Source organism: Sesamum indicum, linkage group LG11, assembly GCF_000512975.1.
Source record: "Sesamum indicum cultivar Zhongzhi No. 13 linkage group LG11, S_indicum_v1.0, whole genome shotgun sequence".
Taxonomy (NCBI): domain Eukaryota; kingdom Viridiplantae; phylum Streptophyta; class Magnoliopsida; order Lamiales; family Pedaliaceae; genus Sesamum; species Sesamum indicum.
In genome coordinates, this window is record NC_026155.1 from 9,521,873 (window position 1) to 9,542,871 (window position 20,999).

Genomic DNA, 20,999 nt, shown 5'->3' on the forward strand with positions numbered 1-20,999 from the left:
TAGGAGTACTATTTCAAATGTTAATAATAGGGCAGCAGGGCATGTGCGAGGTGCAGGTGCTGCAAATGGTCTCTCTTCCCCACCATTTGTTCTTGTCATCTATAATTGTATATATATGTGTGAAGGATCTGCGCCAAATAATTACACACACACACACACAAAGAGTTTGGATCTTATTTTTCAAATTGATTGGTAAATTGGTAAGTAGATGCCTTAGTTTGAAAATGTAGTGATGTTAAGTTTAATTACAACAAATGACTTAAATCATAATTGTTTGTGGTATATATACTTAACTATCAGAATTTACATGATCAAATGAAACAAGAAACGTCCGATGGCAGGACTGAGATTCACAGTTTCATCATTTTGGTCGGAAGCTTTGAGTTTTACTTGGAACTTATATAAGTGATGATTTTATGAACATTTACGTCTATATTTCATAATTGTCTAGCACACTAGAGAAGGCGTAAAAGGGTTTTCTCTACTAGAGTTTTAAAACTGGACAAGGGTAAGTCTGTCTAGCTTCAGATTTGCATAATGCTAGTTGGCTGAAGCTTGCCTTGTGTGTAATTGATAGTGGATTCGGTGTATTAATGCACTTTTTATAAGATTTCTGTGGTTTTCTTTGGAAATAGTTTGAATCTTGGAATAACAATGGTGATGAAAAAGGACCAAATTTCTGATTGTGTGTAATTGATAGTGGATACGTTGCTAAGAAATTGAATTGTGTGCTGGTTCACATTGCATGTACCATGGTTGGAGTCTCGCTCCCGTGGGAAAAGCATTAACGATGATGAGACTTACATGTATGTTTATATTAATGTTGGTCGTCTTTGTGTGTTTGAATTTAGATGATTGCTGTTGGATCCCAATGAAATGATCTTTGAATTTGATTGGATGTTGTTGTTGTTGGCTTTGAACCAATATTTTCTGCTGCAGTAGAAATATTTGAGTGTTGCTTCTGTAGCAGAAAAATACTTTTACTGCAGTGAAATAAATTTTCTACAGCAGCATATTGCACCCGAAAAACAGTGTGCTGCTGCACCAGAATTTTTTGCTTAAGAAAATGTTTCTAGTTTGAATTGGCATAAAAATTCCTGCAGGCCTTGTTTCGGCATTGCTTTCACGTCTGTTTTGGAAAGAAGCAAGGAATTTAAGCATCAAATTTTTAAGAATGCGATAGGAGAGGAGAAATAAGTTTGTGAATGCATGAAATTGCCTCTTTCATTTCAATATTCAATATTCCGTGCTTTTTCGTTTTATGTTTATTTATTTTGATTTTATGTCTATATTTCAGGTCATGGAGATATGGAACGAGGTGTTCGTGAAGCTACTTTTTGTCTCCCGCGTGTATGTTTGGCTTTGTACACAATGTTGACCTTTCAGATTGTCTATTGACATGGTTGAGAATTTTGTAATGTTTATAATATCGACTGATACTTATACAATTATTTAGTTCTTGGTATGTTTGTTCATGTTGTAATTAGAATATTATACTTTTTCTCAAGTTAACTTATTAATTTATAATATATGTTAGTGATACGTTGATTGACCAATTGTGCTATTCAATATTGGTATAAATACTAACCGTATATGATAATACTTTCAATTATTAATATAAATAAAATCATAAATATTAAAAATAATAATTACTAAAAAAATATTGGGATAATTATCGTAAAAAATGGTCATAGTAAAAGTTAATTTATTGGAACAAGTAGAGCTTAGTAGTAAAAGATGATACTTTTTGCCGTTGCTTTTGCTATGAATTTGCCGTCGTAATGAAATGTGAAATTCTGTAGCAAATACCTATGTGGTGGCTATAAATGGACAATCATAGCAAAAAGGTAGTGATTTTTGCTCTTCTTTGCCTACAAATATATGTTGTAATAAAAGCCCATTTTTCTGTAGCAAATACCTTTTGCTACGCCAGTATTTTCTACCACCAAAATTCGTAGCAAAACGTTTTTTGCTATGATCTTCTGCTACGAATTCCTCATCAAAATTATAAACCTATTTGCCTGTAGTGCTAAAAGGGTGTTTGGCGGAGCTTATAAGCTCCTCAAAACATCTTATAAAATATTTAAGGGTTTTTAAGTTCTTGAAAACCGTTTGACAATTATTTTTTTTAAGAGTTTATAAGATACTAAAATAAGATATTTTAGATTTTACAAGCTCTTTAAAAAAATTTTAATTTCACCTAACTTCTTCTCAAAAATCTTATAAGCTTTTAAAAAAACAGTTAACTTCATCCAATTTTATTTTAAAGCATATTATTATCTCTTTAATCTTAATATTCAGTAAACAAAAATACATTCGTAATTTATTAGTATTTCACTTTTACATTTCATATCATTGACGTTTTTTCACAAAGCAAAATTATCTATTTATGCAATTTTAAATTGTAATAAGTAATTTGATGGCTTTTTCAGTCATTATTACTAGGGTTAAATACATTTTGCACCCTAAACTATGCATAAAGTGCATTTACACCCTTAAACTATAAAATATAACAAAATAGCCCTTGATAATATGAACTATTTTTTTAAGACGATATGACCTTATATTTAAATCCGTAAAATATGTCTATTACAATCATTCTCCTAAATATAATTTGAATTATTATATTTATTTAAAATAAACACTACCCAACATTATGATTTTTATTATAAATGTAGAATTTGTATAAACTCTAAAAATTTAAAATCCTTAATTTTTTTTCATAAATAATAAATAATTAACATAATTTTTACTTGTGTTGTTATATATATTGACTTTTTTTAAAAAAAAATAAATTATCGATATAATTTTAAAATATTAGATTACATATATATATATATATATATCTTAACGTCTACAAAGGTAGTTTAGTTCGAATAAAATAATTTGACATAAAATAAGTTAGTAATAAGTCAATTAAGGGATATATCGATTTTCATTTAGTTTTTCTGTTAATATCAACAAATTTAGTAAATTTCGATTAACAAGAGGGCTAATTTGTTAGACGCAAGCAAATATCAAGAATATTAAATGTAATTTTCCAATTTATAGAGAATTTATGTGTAATTATCCCTATTTTTTATTGCAGAAATACCAATTTTTTATAAGATATAGGAATAGAGTAATACTTATGCCCAGAGTGAAGAAAATAAACATTTATGTGATTTGGGCCAAGAAATAACACTCACGTGGGTTCTATATTGTTGGGCCCCCATTCTTTCCTGAGCCCAACAAATGGAGAAAAAAATGTACTTGCATATGCAAAATTTGTCTATGTATACAATAACTTTTGTTCTTGAACTATCATATAAATTTGATCATGGTACAAGACATATATTTAAATTTGAATTTCTTACAAGAACAATTTCGAGTGAATTATCATAATAGGCCATTGATAACCATTTATATTAACGTGTCTGTAAAATCATAATTTTATCATAGACGAAAAAAAATTATATTAAAAAATTGAATAATTTTTTTATTAAGATATTTGAATTGACAGTAACATCGGAGCAAACTTCACACTCCAATTGATGCAGTAAGATGTATATTGCACAAAAACCCATAGCAATTCCCAAAATTAAAAAAATATTTATTTAATCAGTTGAAAGTAAATTTAGAATCATTCGATCACTGCCCTTTATGTTATTTAACTCTTATATCATCATCAAATTAAGTGTAAGGATGATATTGCAAATGAATAAATGTATATAGATATTTAAAACTTACATATTTTGTATTATATTTGACTCATATTACAATGCTCCCTTTAAAAAAAAATCAAGTCATTTGAAATTTAATTAGAGTATCAAAAATCAGTTTTAATCTTTTACCATAATTTATATATATATTATCTTATTTGGCCCGTTAAAATCTGTGTGAATATATATTTTTTGAAATATAAATTTATAGTATATATATTACACTGTGTGGTGAAGTGATTGGTGTCCGATTCTATAAGATATTGTCTGCTCTAATTTTTTATGAGCGTCATGATTTTATATTGAAAAAACATTATCACATAAAGAAAAGAGTTACTGAGGCTTATACTGCTCTAACTCTTCGTATACAACTTATGTAGAATACAGGGCTACACTACATCAAAATATAAATAATATACTTGATATTCATAGGTAAAATGAACTATAATATAATCTTTTAATTATATATGTATAAAATAATTGTAGTTGGACAAAGCATTTGATGAATTAATATGGTGCCAGTAGGAATATGACAAAAGTTGTCATGACCCCTCAACTTAAACTCCCAAGGTTGAGGTGGTTGTACCTAAATATTTTAATCCATATATATTCTAACTCTGAATACTTATTTTTAATCATTGCAAGCATGGAGATAAATTTCTAAATTATTTCGTCAAATATATATATATATATATATAGATCGAAGAAATATATTTTATTTTCGTATTTTGTATATTAACATTAAATATATCAGTTATTGATGTTTATATTGCATTTATATGAAGAATTATAGTATGACATGGATATTACAGCATAATAAACATAAATTACAAAATAATATGTATATATATATATATATTATTTGTTAATTTATGTAAAATAAAACGGTAAGTTGCTCATAGAATTCATAATATAAGAGTAAGGGTAAATTAGCATCCCTTGTTTTTTTGCAGTTATATCTCTTGAAATTATAATTGTAATCACAATTATATAAACACCTCTTAAAAATTATTACACTAACACCTCTCAAGGGAGGATGTTTATGTAATTTGATCGAATTTCAAGGAATATCAATATAATTTATTTTATATAAATAAATATTATTAATTAAGATATACATACGTGGAATACGTATAACCAATGAAAGAAATAACAGATAAGATATTTGAGGTACATGCTTACGTGTATATAGAAAAAGATTATTATTATTTTTCCCCTCTAGATTTTTTGTGAAGTAGGATAATGCATTCATTCTATGTTTCCTATAGAACTGAGTTGCGAGATAGAATTCGTGCCCAGCCACCTGATTTGGTCGAGGTCGCACCGTCGGTTGGTCTTCTTATTAGTACACAGCTCAAGGGAATAAATTTGAAATTCATAACAACGAGAGCATTCTGATGGTCAAGTTAAAAATGATTTAAAAATTAATAATTCAATCCTAAAAAAACATATTTGAATATTGAATTTTCGACTATTTATATGGGTAACTTTCAATATTCGGTTGCCATCTTGAGATTCAAATTACACATAATTGGATCGAGTAGAGTTAAAATTGATCTGTTCCGACTCGAACAAAAAGACGCGGATTCTAGCCGTCTTTGGAATTTTGATTTTATTTGAAGGGCAATAGTGGAGTTTCAGGGTTAAACCTACATCACCACTCATTGTGATAGAAAGAACAAAAAATGAAAATAAAAATATGTTACTAATTAATTCATGGGCACGACATGCCAAAAAAACATCATGGGATCAATTTGGTGGGGTCTTAGGTTACACGCTTTTAGAGCAACTAACAGCGATTTATAGGCATGTCATGTAGATTCAATGTATAGGAACCAAAAAAAAAAAAGAAGATATTGGATGAAATAAGGGGGCCTTGTTTTATACACAAATTCAAAATAACGAGCTCAAACTATATTACTATCTCAGCTAATTTGTTTGTTAGAAAAGATTACTAGAAAAGATAATATTAATAATAAAATATAGACTGATATTACCAAATTTAATGTTAATGGTGTGTTTCAAGTGATGATAACTTTTATTTTGTATAATATGGTATTACAAAATTTAATGGTGACGAAAATTGCATCGAAATTATCATAATTTATAATTAGTGATTCATATATAATGACAATTCATAATTTATAATTAGTGATTCATGTACAGTGACAACTTAATAATAAAAACATGATTTATCTTGTCGTTCTCCTATACATCTATGCATGCATGCGTGTGCCAACAAGCATCCTTAAAGTAGTATTGTTATGTCTTTCTTATGTTTGGTTTTATTTTCTAATTATCTCTAAGATCGAGATGACTCAAAATATAATGTTTGCCATCATATAGAAATATTATATCTCGATGTTTTTATCAAATTTGACATAAATACATATATATACACATATATATAAATATATATAAAAGAGACATGATTTTATGATGAACAGTAACTTTGATCTCCCAGACTGCTCCAAAGTCTCCCAGACTTTGGTCTCTCAGACTACTCCACATAACACAAAAGACTACTCCAAAAACATGCAAACATATTGATATAAATTGTTGGAAAAACTCAAACTCAGATACAGACTCATTGACTGAGGAGGGTACCTACGACTAGCTAGTGGATACCTTTTACTACAATAATGCTTATTTGATTGACAGCTTTAGCATATTATTCTCAAGTGTCCAAAAACCAATGTGTACAATTTTGTCATAGTCCATCTCAGTTTGCTTTCACAGTTCAGACATCAAAGTTGTTCAAACTCTTTCCAAAAAACTTATTACATAATTAGAGTTTTTCACTATTAAGTGGGTGTTTGAGTGATCTTATAATAATTAAGTTTTTCAGAATATTTAAAAGTTTATAATATTTTAAAAATATTTGGTTTAATTCGAGGGATCGGATTTATAAGATCTAAAAATAAAATATTGAACATTTGTATCTCAATTTGCTATCAGAATTCCGAGTTAATTATTGTTTACTTAAAATTAGACAAATTCGTTATATTCGAATCAGCTCAAGATTAATTAAGTAGGAGTGCATTTGGATCAGAATTCCATCTAAAGAGGTGTTGTTCTCCAAACTATCCTTACGATCATGCAAGACTTTTACCTATTTGTCCCTACTTTTGTCAAAATTAGCAAAGATATCACAAATTGAGCAATTGGAAGCTTGTTTTTCTCAGCCTATTGCAATTTTAATCTTATAATATAGGGTGTTTTGCATAATTAAATCTGTATCTTTTTATAAGAGTTAATTTTAGTCTAGAAACTAAACGGTGAAATGCAAAAAAACATCAAATTGTTAAGGCTTTGTTTGGTTTTATGTTTTCGCTTTTTCCAATACAAGATAAAAACACTTAATGTTTGTTTTTGTATTTTTACACCTTATTTGTATGTATTTTTATTTTTTAATTTTTTATATAAAAAAATATATATACGCATTTATATATATAATATATAAAAGACATGATTTGACAATAAAGATTGATTTTTGTCTCTATAAAATACAACATTAAATATACAATATTTATATAAAAAAGATATGATTTGACAATGAACAGTGATTTTTGCTTTCCAAATCTCAATATCAAACCTACATCACTTATTTTAAAATACTTTAAATTACCTCAAAACACAAATCTAAACATATCATCTATTTTCAACATACACTTATTTATTTCTATTTTTCTCTCTCTATTTCCAAAACACAAAATAAAACACTCAAACTACAAATCTAAACACTGTGTAAATTTTTTGGGCCAACACGTGGCTCTTAAGTTGAGTTAATTAAATCTTAAATCTACCACTAAATTGCAATATTAGTCCCATATTTTAGGAAAGTCCCATATTATAGAAAATTTGACAATATTAATCTCATACTTTTTTAAATAATCAAAATTAATTTTGTAACTTAAAATAATCTCACGAGAAATAAAATATCATATAATATAAGTATATAATTCTCAAAAATTATAATATAGTTGGAAAGAAATATGAAGAATACATCCAAAAATTTAGTGCGATATAAAAATACAAGAATTTAGAAAATCTCTGCTATGTTTGGTTTCATATTTGTGCATTTTTTGAAACACACCTTATATTTATTTTTTTATTTTTTACACCTTATATGTGTATTTTTTTTTCAACTCTCTATATATAATAAGACATGATATAATATAATATATATAATATAAAAAAGACATGATTTGACAATAAATAGTGATTTTTATCTACAAAAAATACAATATTAAACATATAATTTATATATATAAATATATACAAAAGAGATATAATTTGACAATGAACAATAATTTTTATTTTCAAATCCCAACATCAAACCTACACATTTATTTTAAAACATATAATTTATCTCTAGAGCATATTTATTAATTTTTATTTATTTTTCTCCATTTCAAAAATATCAAAATAAAACTCTCAGAACAAAAATTCAAATATTATGTTCCAATTTTCGTTTTCCTCCTCTACAGCAGCCATCTTTTCACTACTACAATTTCACGCTTCTATGTTGTATGCAATTACTTAGTTGCAAAAGTGTCAGTACTTTTCACTGCTGAAAACATCACAGCTATATTTTTGTCCCCTGCTTTTCTCTGTCACGCTTTAATGATCGACTTTGGAAACTGTGAATGCCTTTTGAAGCTGACCTATAAAGCATTGTACTCTTAAAATAATTATAATAATAACATTTTTATTTTCTAAAATTGATATAATTACACATATATTTTATATTATTTAAAAATTATACTTAAAATAGAAATGCTTCGAAATTACAAAGCATTTGAAATTACTTTCGTCCAATAATAATTTTTCCTTTTAGTTAGAATCACTGAATTTGATGAGATTAACAAAAAAAAGTAGAATAAAAATTTATATTTGTATTCGACTGATTTATTATTGATTTATTACAGGTTAAATAATTTCTTTTATTACCAAATTATTTGTGTACATCTTCATATATTAATACACGTGCGGAGGTGGTTCTACCGTTATGAGGGTAATTTAGTTGAAAAAAAATTATTTGACCTACAATAAATTAATAATAAATTAACTGGGGGTAAATATAAATTTTTATTTAATTTTTTTCAATTAATATGAGCAAATTCAGTGAATTTTAACTAATAAAAGGACTTATTTGTTGGACAGAAGCAAACCTCAAGGATACTAGATATTTCAAACCTCAAGGGTCTATGTGTAATTAATTACAGGGGAGAGAAGTGTAATTCCCTAACAAAAATTTTACTTACACCCTTTATAAAAATACAAAATTATATTTTCTTCAAATAAATTTTGAAATTACATTTATACTCCCTCCAAAAAAATTTCCTTTACACCTAATACACTTTCGCTGGAGTTTGGACGATAAATAATAACGCCAATATAAAAGAATTATATAAATTTTTAGTTTAGCCCCTCATTTAACGTTTTCATATATATATATATATTTATACTTACGAAATGATAAATATAATATATATGTATATGCGTGTGGAATGATGTTAACATCATTATATTTTTTCTCTTATAAGTATAAAATTATTACATAAGAATATTAAATGAAATATAAAATTGGAAATTTATGTAATTTTATTGGTAATGCCATTATTTTTTGTCAAAACCCAAAATAAAAGGTGTCAGGCAGTGAATTTTGAAAGAGATATAACTATAATATTAGAGTTTTTTTGAAAAAAAATATATAATTTTTATATTTTTAAAAGAGTATAAGTATAATTAATTCTAAAAAAATTATTATACGAGAGAGAGTATTATATGTGTGCATATACGTATGTCTGTGTGTTGAGTAAATTGAGAGAACAGGTATTTAATTAAAATCATAAATCAAATTAGCTTAACTAAGAAACGTACGTGGGCTAAGAAGGCAGACAGTAGAGAATTGGAGAAGATTTAAGGACGTATCTGTTGCAATCTTCATCCCAATATATTTTCTCTTATATTTTCCGCTCCTATATTAATATATTAAAATATAAATTAAATTTTTACTACATTATAAATAATTATTACTTAAAAATCATGATAAATTAATACTATTAATCATAATTAGACAAACAAAACAAAATCTTAAACTTTTACCAACATTATTCGCTGTGGTTTTTGCATTTGTCATGTTTTGGCTACACTTACGGAAACAACGATTAATTGGTGTTGGAAGTCGTGGTTGATTTATATATGATATGAATTTTTTCTCTGATTTATAATAATTAACTGTAACGAAAAATCATATTGTTTCTAGTGATATAAAAATGACACAACTGTTATAAAAAAATTTAATATTAAAACCAGTATTTAATTGATGAGTAAATAAATTTTTATTAAACTATTTAATATTAACGTTATTTGGTAAAGTATATTCATTTATTTAATAATTATTATTGTCCAACTAATCCGGATTATATTACTCCATAATAATTAAATAATTAATTATTTGTTACAAAATGTCAACTCAATTGGGACTGTTTGTGTGGAAGAAATAGAGGACAAAAATGGAATTCTAACATCTGTAAAATGGTTTTGAGGAAGACAACAAAATATATATACAATTTTTGTAAGAAACCTTAACAACAACAACTGGTGATCACCAGTACTCATTATTATTCCTATCCAACCCCACCAAATTACAACTCTACTTGAATACATTTTCATCACCTACCACCCCACGCCACCATCCACCAACAACGCCGCCGCGTGTCTCCGCCTTCCCCGCCCCTGGTCCCACAACCGCACCACGCTGCCGTCAAACACCGCCCTGTCTTGCCACCGATACCACCCCATATCCCCCATTCTCACCACCACCATCATTCTCTCCCAATCCTCGCTCAAATATCTACCTGACTTCTCACTTACCCCCGCCGTCCCGTCCCCGTCATCCTCATTCTCGCCACCCTCATCGTCTTCCCTAAAATCATCCTCTTCGTAATATAAACTAAACTTGGTTTTCGTGCTACCTTCTCTCCCCAACGTGGGACAGGATGTCTTGGCAGGAGCAGAAGAAAGCTGTGTTTCACCCGCAGTCGAGAGAGTAGCCGGCTCAGCCACTTTTGGTGGCGCTGATGATGATGTTGACGCCGTATCGTGGCTCCTGCGGCGTGGCTCCGGTGTCGACACCGGAGCTGACGACAGAGCCCTGATCCTCCAGAAGCTGACGGCGGCGGTTATGACGGCGACCCATGCCCATATATTGTTGACGGCGGTGAAGAAGCCGTAGCTCAAGTAGTTGAGAGCTAGAGCTTCAAGTGGAGAATCCAACGCGTTCATTTCCACCGCTTTCTCTCTCTCTAGTTCTTCTATCTCAAGGTTTTCTATCTTTGCATAGGGTGTGGGGGGTGGGGGATTATATGGGGGAGAGAGGAGGTATCAGAACCGTTCGATCATATGCGCACGAAAGGATCTGAGAGTAGATGCCGGGAATCGAGAAAGGAGATGCTAATTGCCTAAGGTAGATCCAATATTATGTACCGGAATTTGTTTTTTATTAAGTAGATATGTGGGGACACGTGTAAGGTGGTCATTGGAAGATATGATCGTACTAGGATTTCTTGAGTCTCATATTAAATATTTTAATTAAAATTAATTATACAAAAAAATATATTACATTTGTAAAACATTCTTAAAAAAATTAATAATTCTAAATTTGGTTCACATATTTTTCATTACGCACTTGCTCAGCTTCGGTTTGTGTATGTACAGTTGGACCAAGTGATACGATGATCATACGCAAGCCTCGTTGCTGACGTGGAGTAATATTATTGGTTGAAAATCACATATTTATTTTGTTTGTCTTTATGATTTTTTTTTTAAATTTCACTTTATTATCCAGGGATAAAATTATATAAGTACTGGGAATTTCGAGTTGGTTGAGGAAGCTTCGAGTTTCAATAAATGCAAGAAACTGTTTCCACAATTTTTTATTTTTATTTTTTTACATGAGTTTCAACTAAAATAATTTTGCAAATAAATGAAAAAACAAAAATGAAATTAAATGAGTGAGTATTTGGTATATAATTCAAAACAACCAAATTGGGTTTACAAATTGTCAAATTACAACGTCAACCTCACCTGTTGAGATATGAACCGCTTGTAGCCTTTGGTTTTATTTGGACAGAAAAGTTTAAATCTAAAAAAAGTTTCTTGGATGATTTCCAATATTATATGAATTTAAAAATTTGGTATAATGTGGGTATATGTGACATAATGTTAAAAGGATTAAAATACCCCCACCCCTCCTCAAGCCAAAATATTCTTATAGAATAATGACTCGTGTGTTTTTAACCCCGGTCTAATGAAACCCGAATTGGCCCGACTTGATTTGTTGATCCCATAATTAGGGACGTTGATTACTTTGTACTTTAAAACTCGAGATCATGCTACGTGGATTTGTACAAGTATAGATATTTGATCCTCTAAATGCTCCACAACAATTTAGGGTTAATGAATGTAATTATTACTTTCACTCCAACACTTTTTGTTCTTTCTTCGATATCATGAATTGACTTAAGCATCAGAGAATTTTTGTTGGAGACCAGCCAAGTGAGCTTTCTATGGAACCATTCAACCAAGTGAAACCAAATGAAGCCAAGTAGGCAACGATTGATTTTAATTTATCTGATTAAGTTGGGAAATTGCGGTCCTATACACATAAAGGGTGTATAGCAATTTATTTTATTATGATACTGTAAATAACCAAATTATCTGTCTATGGAAAAAAAAGCAATATACCCCCTATGAAGCAATTTAAATTGCCTCATTTTAAAAAGCATAGAGATGTAAATTGTTGTATTTTAGAAAACATAGGAAAGTAAATCGTTATTTTATTTTTCTTTTATAAAATGATAATTTGCTCATTTGCAATATCAAGAGGAGGTTGCTTGTATTTTCCCCTAAACGTAAGTCCTAATGTTAGTTCCTAAGGAGCAATCCAATGATTTGGGTACAAGACTTTTTTATATGAGATCTTGTGTCCAATCTTTGATGTGTGCGTGTATTGGGTGCTTGACTGTTAAAAAATAAAAATAAAAAACAGAAATCATGAACATGAATTCCTACCAAAGTATAGGTGTTGTGCTAGTGCAATAGTCACCGATTGAAATTTATAGTGTAATTATAATAAATTCATTTTATAAAAAAACAAATAACTTATGAGAAGCTCTCAGGCTCCAGTAACCATCTCTTGTGGTCCTATAAATAAAACTAGAAAAATCGAATAGAGTTCATATAGCGCCATGTTTGTTACAACATTTTATTATGTTATAAATTAATTTCTTGTCATCGGAATATATTCCTATTTTATTGCATCAACAGATTTTGTGTCAAGAACTTATTTTTGAAAATAGAAAAAAAAAAAAAAAGACATAGACTACATATGTGTACGTATATGTTATTTAAATTAAAGTAGTGGAAATAAATGGTTGGAGAAAGACGGGACAATTAGTGAGAGCGACATCTTCCATCAATTTGTGGTTTTAGTGTTGTTGGATTTTAGAAATCAGAAAAGCCAATTTCAATATTTGGTTATATGCAGTTTGGACTATAATTGGGTGTTCTTTTCCCACTTTTATTTCCATGGGTTTTTGGGTAAATTGTTGATGATGTTGCCATTTTTTTTTTAAATATTGATTGTGAATATGAAGTTTGTATGATTTATATATTTAAAGATTTTTTTTTTTAATAATTAGATGCATTTTCAAGGACAAATTTATATAATTTCGGCCAACCATAATACGTTGAGCCATAGGTCCAATTACGTCAAACACCATATTTAATTATATAATTTTATTTTTTGTAAAGTTTTAAATTTTTTAATTTTAATATTCAAGAGATAAAAACACCTTAAATATTGTATTAATTGATTTGTTTTTCTTTGAAGTAGAAGAATTTTGTCCACACGCTCCAACTCTATCAATCAAAATAAGTCTCTTTCACTTTTTCGCTGTCGATTTTCTGTGAAAAGCTGCCGGAATCTTTTTAGTGCAACGAAATAAGAGAAAATAAAAATAAAATGAAATATGAGAAAATATTTTAATTCATTAGATAATAGTTTATGAAAGAGTAACGGAAAAATTGTGAATTCAAGACAATATAGTGATATGATTAGAAATGATCATTGTAATAATTAATGGAAAACAATATCCATCGTATCAATAATTAAGTAGAGCGTAGTGTACAAATGTAATATTTTAATTTAAAATCTGGATAACAATATTTTTTCTTACTTTTGTCATAAAATTGTAATTCTTTTAACTAAAGTAATGTGTATAAAATTATGAGACAACTTCAAAATGATCTCTTTCTCTCTTTTTTATTTCTTTAAGAAATAAAAAGGTTTATTTCATGGCTAAATATCAGCATTGAGTAAGTCTACAATGTGGTGAGGCAGATTATTGGATTTTCAATTGCAGTTTCTGTTGCATCTTGAATTTCGTTTCATATATAAATCCCATGTTTATTAATTTTTCTTTTTAGATTAGACTAATGATGTCATATTTATACATGAGTGGTATATATATATATATATATATATGTATATATATAGGGAAAAATGCAAGCAACCTCCTTGTGATATCGCAAAGGAGTAAATTACCCCCTTATAAAAAAAATAAATAGCGATTTACCTCCCTATATTTTTTAAAATACAATAATTTACCGCCCTATGATTTTTAAAATGAAGCAATTTACCTCCCTGTATAATGAGGTAAATTGCTTCATTTTAAAAAGTATAGGGGGTAAGTAGCGATATTTTTTTTTATAGGGGGATAATATGCTCATTTTCGATATCACTAAAGTATAAATTGCTATTCACCCTCTATATAAATATATATATATATATATATATATAAATTGAAATAAAAAATGCAACATGGATTGGAATAGTAAATTCAATCTGACAGCGAAGAAGGCTAAACGCACCTTCTCTTAAATTATTAGCAAATTGTGGTAGAGTATTACAATTCTACGATCCTCCAGACTAGCTATGTAGAGCAAAAGAAGAGACTAAAACGACCCGTTTATTTATGTTTTCATTTTCAGTTTTTAATTTTGAAATAATAATTAAATTAAAAATATGTTTGTTTATATTTATTTTCGTTAGAAATTAATAAATTGATTTGACATCACGGTACAATATAAAACACAATTTAATTGGGTAAACTGCAATTTAGCCCCCTGTATTTTTAAAAATATGTAAAGTACCCTACTGTGAAAATAAAACAGTAAAAAACCTCAGTAATTTTAGAAATATAGCAAAACACCCCCTCAGATCCGGAGGCCCCAAGATTCCATACTTTTAGTAAATGAGAGAGAAATCCACCAGACCAAAAATACTATAGATGCAAGATACAAAAGAGGAGTGAATGCTTTCTTTTTTGCCATTTTTCACCTGTGAATTTTTTTCAATTAACCCACTTCGTTTGTCGACTCTATGTGATCGAATATTTCTTTCAAACATGAGTTCTAGACAAGGTATCAAACCTATAAATCTATTTTTTTATTTGTGATTTTGTTTGAATCTAGAAAGAATACAGAAATCGACTAAAACTCCACTTCGAATTTGAATGAAGAAATAATCAAAAATATTGTTTCCATATATCTCCATTCAGCAAATTCCAAACAAGTATCTCCTTTCGATGAATGACTGAAAGAATTTAAAGAATGAATATTGCACACGCCTTCATGCAAGCGGGGCTTATATTTTGATAATAAACTAATTTTACATCTTAATTATGAAACATTAGATACTGCTCTGATATACATCTAATGGTTGAATTTTATAAAAAATAAATCGACGGTTAGATTTCATTAAATATGAATTGAGAGCCTAGATTTAATACACAATTCAATGGTACAGATTTTACCTAATTTAAATTATCGGTCCCGATTTAATATATAAATTTTTATCATTTTTTATTTATTAAATATGAATAAAATAATTAAATATATTACAAAATAATTTTAAAAGAATTATCTCCTTCTACCCCCCCACCACACAGCGCTCCTCACCGCCGACCCCTCAAGTCTGCTCCTCGTTACCCACTGGTAATGTCTTATTCTTGGGCCAGGCCATCCTGGGCCGAACTTGTTATATTTAGTCTTTGGGCCCATTCTCAAGAGATACGGTCCACATCTCCTTTAGCCCGTATCAATATTTTTAAATTCTTAAAACAACTTATAAGATATGAGAGCAAATAAGATATTTTAAATAAATTTAATTCAATACTTTAAGCTAAATATATTATAATTTTTAATTTATTTGTTAAATGTAATTATATTGGATCAAATCAGATTTAAGGTTCGGAGGATAAAAAAACTTCCGTTACCTTTAACATGTATTCGTATTGTAGGCTGACTTTGGTTCTAATTGACTTCACACCTGTCCGTAGTTATGTTTGTAATCAACTATGCAATAATTAATTTTTTTCTAAAAATAAATATAAAAATAAAATGCGGTTGATTAAAATAGAAAAATAAAGAGAAAGGGATGCACATACGGCCCACTATGTTGTTAAGCCCAAATATATTGATAAATGAGGCCCAACATGAATGAGGATTGATTCTGGGCCCAATTACTTTATGAAGTTCATAAGTAGATAAATCTCCCTATGAAGAAAAGATAGGATAAAAATAATAAAGTTGTATAAAATAATTTATTATAGTAAGAAGAGTTCATGAGATTATTTCCTAAAAGAAGTTACAATTTTAGTTCCAAAATATAGGATGATTTGTAATATTAATCCTATACTTTTTTAAATAGTTAATATTATTTACATATTTTTAGAAAAAATTGTAAAGTTGGTCCAACCGTAAAAAAATTGACGGCAAAGTCATATCTATTGCGTGTGACCGTTAGTTTGCCAACTGAATGAGTTGTGGTGACCTGCTCAAATGATTTTTGGAACTAATATGGTAGACCATCCTATATTTTGGGACCAATATTATAAATAATTCTAAATTTTATGACCAAAGTTGCAATTTTCTCATAATTATATGTATAGGAAAAAGCAGTTGACATAAATTAAGTACTCTAATCAGGAACAAAAGAAGAAAACATGGAAGAGGAAGTTAAGCTCTTTAATCATCATCAGAGAAATGTAGTGTAAATCTCTATCATTTTGGCCATATTTTTATACCTTTATGCATTATTATTTCAAAGTTCCAAGTTACAAAACTCATCCTCAAAATTATTGAATATATACTTAAAATGTAATTAAGAAAAAAACTACTAGTGTAATTATATATCGTGTTATATACACTAATTAACATAATTAATTAATTAATGCTTAAATATTGGGGGTGGGTGGGTAGGGGTGTGGATAAGGCAAAGTTTCTTTTTCGGGCCCGGGCTGATTTCATCTTCCTACCCTACCAAGGCTACTTGATTTATGTCCACTGTTTTCATTTATCTACCAAAATTCATTCTCTTATCAACTCTTTAGTCAATGCAACCCCTGATTCTCAGTAGAAAAATATATACAAGTTATGTTCCAGTAATTACAATGATCATTTTAAAGTCATTAAGAATTACATAAAGTTGGTGCTTTCAAGAACATATCTATTCAAGTGAAAGATACTTATAAAGAAATCAAATAGTGCAAGAAAGTGTTCGGTAGAGCAACTAGCGATGGTGAACACATAAAGAAGAAAAATTAAGAATTTGAATTTCTTATCAGCATAGTTGAGGTTATATCGAAAAATTTGAATAAGAACTAGGAATTGGTTTACATTACTTGGGAAACCATAGTTCATTCGATCATGTGACAAAAAAGTTCATCTATATTAAATCTCAATTTGTTGCTTTCACTTCTTGAATACTAGCAACTTCGAATTTATAGAAAAACACATCATTAGTGCATGTCGCTTCATTATTTAAAGAACAACAACTAATAGCTTTTTGAATACCATAAAAGTGCAAAAAGACTTGCTTGTAACCTATACCATAAAAATGCTATTAATAACAGAACGACACAAATGCATTTGAGATGAGAATGTGGTGCTTAAAGCTAAAAATCCCCATCCATTCAACTCCTATAAGAACGAATAAAAGTTTAACTATTTATATAAATCTTTCAAAATGTTGATTATTTTCTCTTCTTGATAAATTAAAAGTTTCTTGTTTTGATGTCATGAAAAAATTATACTCAAGTACCTTCATAATAGAAGAATTGAATATAAAAGAATATCGATGCCTAAAGAAGGCCTTAGAAATGCTAGTAAGACAAATAATAGTTGATCAATGGTTTAACTCATTATTAACATGGGAGACAAGGTTCCACAACATTGGAGTTGGTTCTGGTGGAATAGGAATGCGCACGACAACACAAAGATGGAGAGTTAGACTGGAGCCAGAAATAAAGAGAAAAATAAATAAGATTTGTTAAAAGGACCAACTTTCAACATTAAAACTAGGTGGCAACGCAAAGTTGCAGTCTCCGTGGGCGGCGACACGTTGCCACTCTAGTCTGGGCGATGTCGCCGTCACCTAGCACAAAAGACCGTTGCCCCTGTAGAAACGGGCGACCTCCGCCCAAATTTAGGGCATCGCCCACTTCACTGGGTCATCCCTGTCGCCCAGATCCAAGTCGATAGGCAGTGGCAACGACAAGGGCGAAGTGGTGAGGGGGAAGTGGTTAGGAGGCAGTGAGATGAGGGTGAGCCGATTTTTAATTTTTTTAAGAATAAGTAAAAATAATAAATTTTTTAGATTTAAAAAATAATAAAATTTATTATAATACTTATGATGAATATTTTAGTTAGTAATTATTTATAATACATATAATTTATTTAAATATATTTAAATTTAATAATAATTTATTTTAGTCAATAATATATAATTGTATAATAGATTGATATTTATATTTATACCAATTCTATACATTTATTTTTGTTTGGTGATTTTTCAATTTAAAATTTTAGCCTTTAAAAATTTTGTATACTTTTTAGGTATTTTAATATTTAATTAATATATTTTATAAATAAATATATTTTATTAAAATATATTTGGATTAAATAATATTTTAAATTAATTATTACTATTATTATTTATTAAAATATATCGACATGTCAAAAAGAGGTATAAAATGATTATTTGCACATATAGAGTAACCTTAAAAAAGGTAAAAACGAAGTCCATTTATGAAATAGGTGAGTGTCAACCACTCACCGTTAGTTTTTAACAGAAAGGGACTTTTTTACTGTATTTTGAATAACACATGATATTTTTCGCTTATAAAATTAACATAGAGAGTTTCACTCTATTCCTTCAAAATATAGAAGGGTGTTATGCAATTTACGAAAAACTCATTAATTTATTTTCTTATATTTTTAAAAATAAAGCAAAAAACCGTATATATGAGAGGTTACACAGACGTCTTTTTTTGCGAGTTTTCATTATTTTTAAGAATAAACATTATTTATTAACATTTATATATAATATTGAATATTTATAATATATATATATATTATATATATATATATATTTTATATATATATGTACATGCCACCACCCGCCCCTCCCCCCAATCCACGCCCCCGCCATTGCCGCACCCTAGTCCAGTCGCCCTCGCCACACTGCTCTCACCGCGCCTAATCGCTGGTCATCTACCCCTTTGCCTTGGTCGCCCTTTCCTCCTCCTTTACTGTCACCGCACCTACCCCTTCCCCTAGCCGCCGGCGGCGCCACTCTCTATCTCTCTATATAATATATGTAACTTTATGTATATTTATATCTATATATATTTACATAAATATACAATTTTTTTAAAATCTATGCCGTTGGTTAATTAAGTAAAATTTAAACCATGGATCTTAGTGAAATCTAGACCATAGGCTCATTAATCAGATTCAACGGGTTTAAATAAGAATATAATAAATTAGAATTTGGGAAAAAATTTTGAAAAACAAGATTTTGATCTGGCTCAAAATATACCTTGGTCAACGATTTTGATCTAGCCACATAATCTCCCCAAATCTGTGATGGGTCTTGAGGAATAAAACACGTACGTCAAGCTAATTGAGACACCCTCCGACATTCAAGTTAGTTTTGGGTCGAGATAGAAATATGCGATCAGAAATTAAATAGTCAGAATAGTAAATGTCAGTTACTTGGAGTGAATCTGATTTGAGGTATTTATAGGTCTTATTCGACACTGCAGATTAGACCATGTGTCTTCATTTGGGCTTCTCCTAACTTCAATTGTGTGGTATATAATCCTCTTTACATTTAGGGTCAACCCGCGGGGCGGGTCCTGACGACCCACCCTGTAACCTTAAACGCGGATCCTGACAAAATGTCTATTTTGCCCTTAATAAAGGATTTTTTCTGTCTTCTTAATAGATAAACCCCCATCAGATTTCAAATAACTCCATTTGTCAAAAAATTGAAATCCAGCAATATCCAACAAAACGTAATTTAAAATTAAATTTGAATGACTTATGATTCATTAAATTTAAAATTATCTAAACAAATTGAAAACATTTATTACTAAAAATTTAAAATTCATAATTCCGGATCCTTCTATTCCAAATGTAAACAACACACAATTCATAGTAACTTTCCCAAGAAAAGTTAGTCCATTGACGCCTCAATAAATCACATGTCCGCCGTCTAGCTACTTTACACTCAATTATTTCCCTTTGAACAACAACGCAAAAAATCTATATTTGTCAATTCCACCACTTGTACCTTAAACTTATTTTTCCATAAATGCATGAATCTGCAACTCATATATCTTCTACTTACATCCAGCAGTCCACGCAACTTGTAATGTTTTTTTCTTACTGCGACAACTTATGTACTGTCACATTCTTATTAAAAGGGTTTTCAAAACGTTTAAGATCATTGAAAGTTTCTTCTCTCTTTCTGTTTTTCCTTTTTGGTTTGGAGGTAAAGCATATTCACAATTGAATCACTCGAAAACTTTCCACGCCACGTTAGATGTTTTATTAGTATTATTTTTTAAAATGAAAGCGATGGACTATTATTTGAATTTATTGCTTACATTCATCAGTCATCAATCATCAATCAACTATCTATATCTAATAACGACCGACAATTATAACAATCACTAATCATCGATATTAGGTAATTATATCTAATCAACACCTACTATTAAAATAAAGTAACATTTTACACGTTGGTGAGCTTCAACTTCGCCAATTAAGATAGGCTTCATCGACGAATGCTTTCTTCTTTTTACGATAAATGTTATGGAGTAAAGAGAAAATCACAATACTATATATGGCCGTATATATACACATGCCCAGTTTAACATT

General features: G+C 29.1%; 1 protein-coding gene across 1 annotated transcript; it reads right to left on the reverse strand.

Annotated features, from left to right (window-relative positions):
• LOC105173717 lies at nt 10,215–11,151 on the reverse strand. Its single transcript, XM_011095577.2, has one exon. The coding sequence runs from the start codon at nt 10,992–10,994 to the stop codon at nt 10,386–10,388; it is 609 nt and encodes a 202-aa protein (XP_011093879.1). The 5' UTR covers nt 10,995–11,151; the 3' UTR covers nt 10,215–10,385.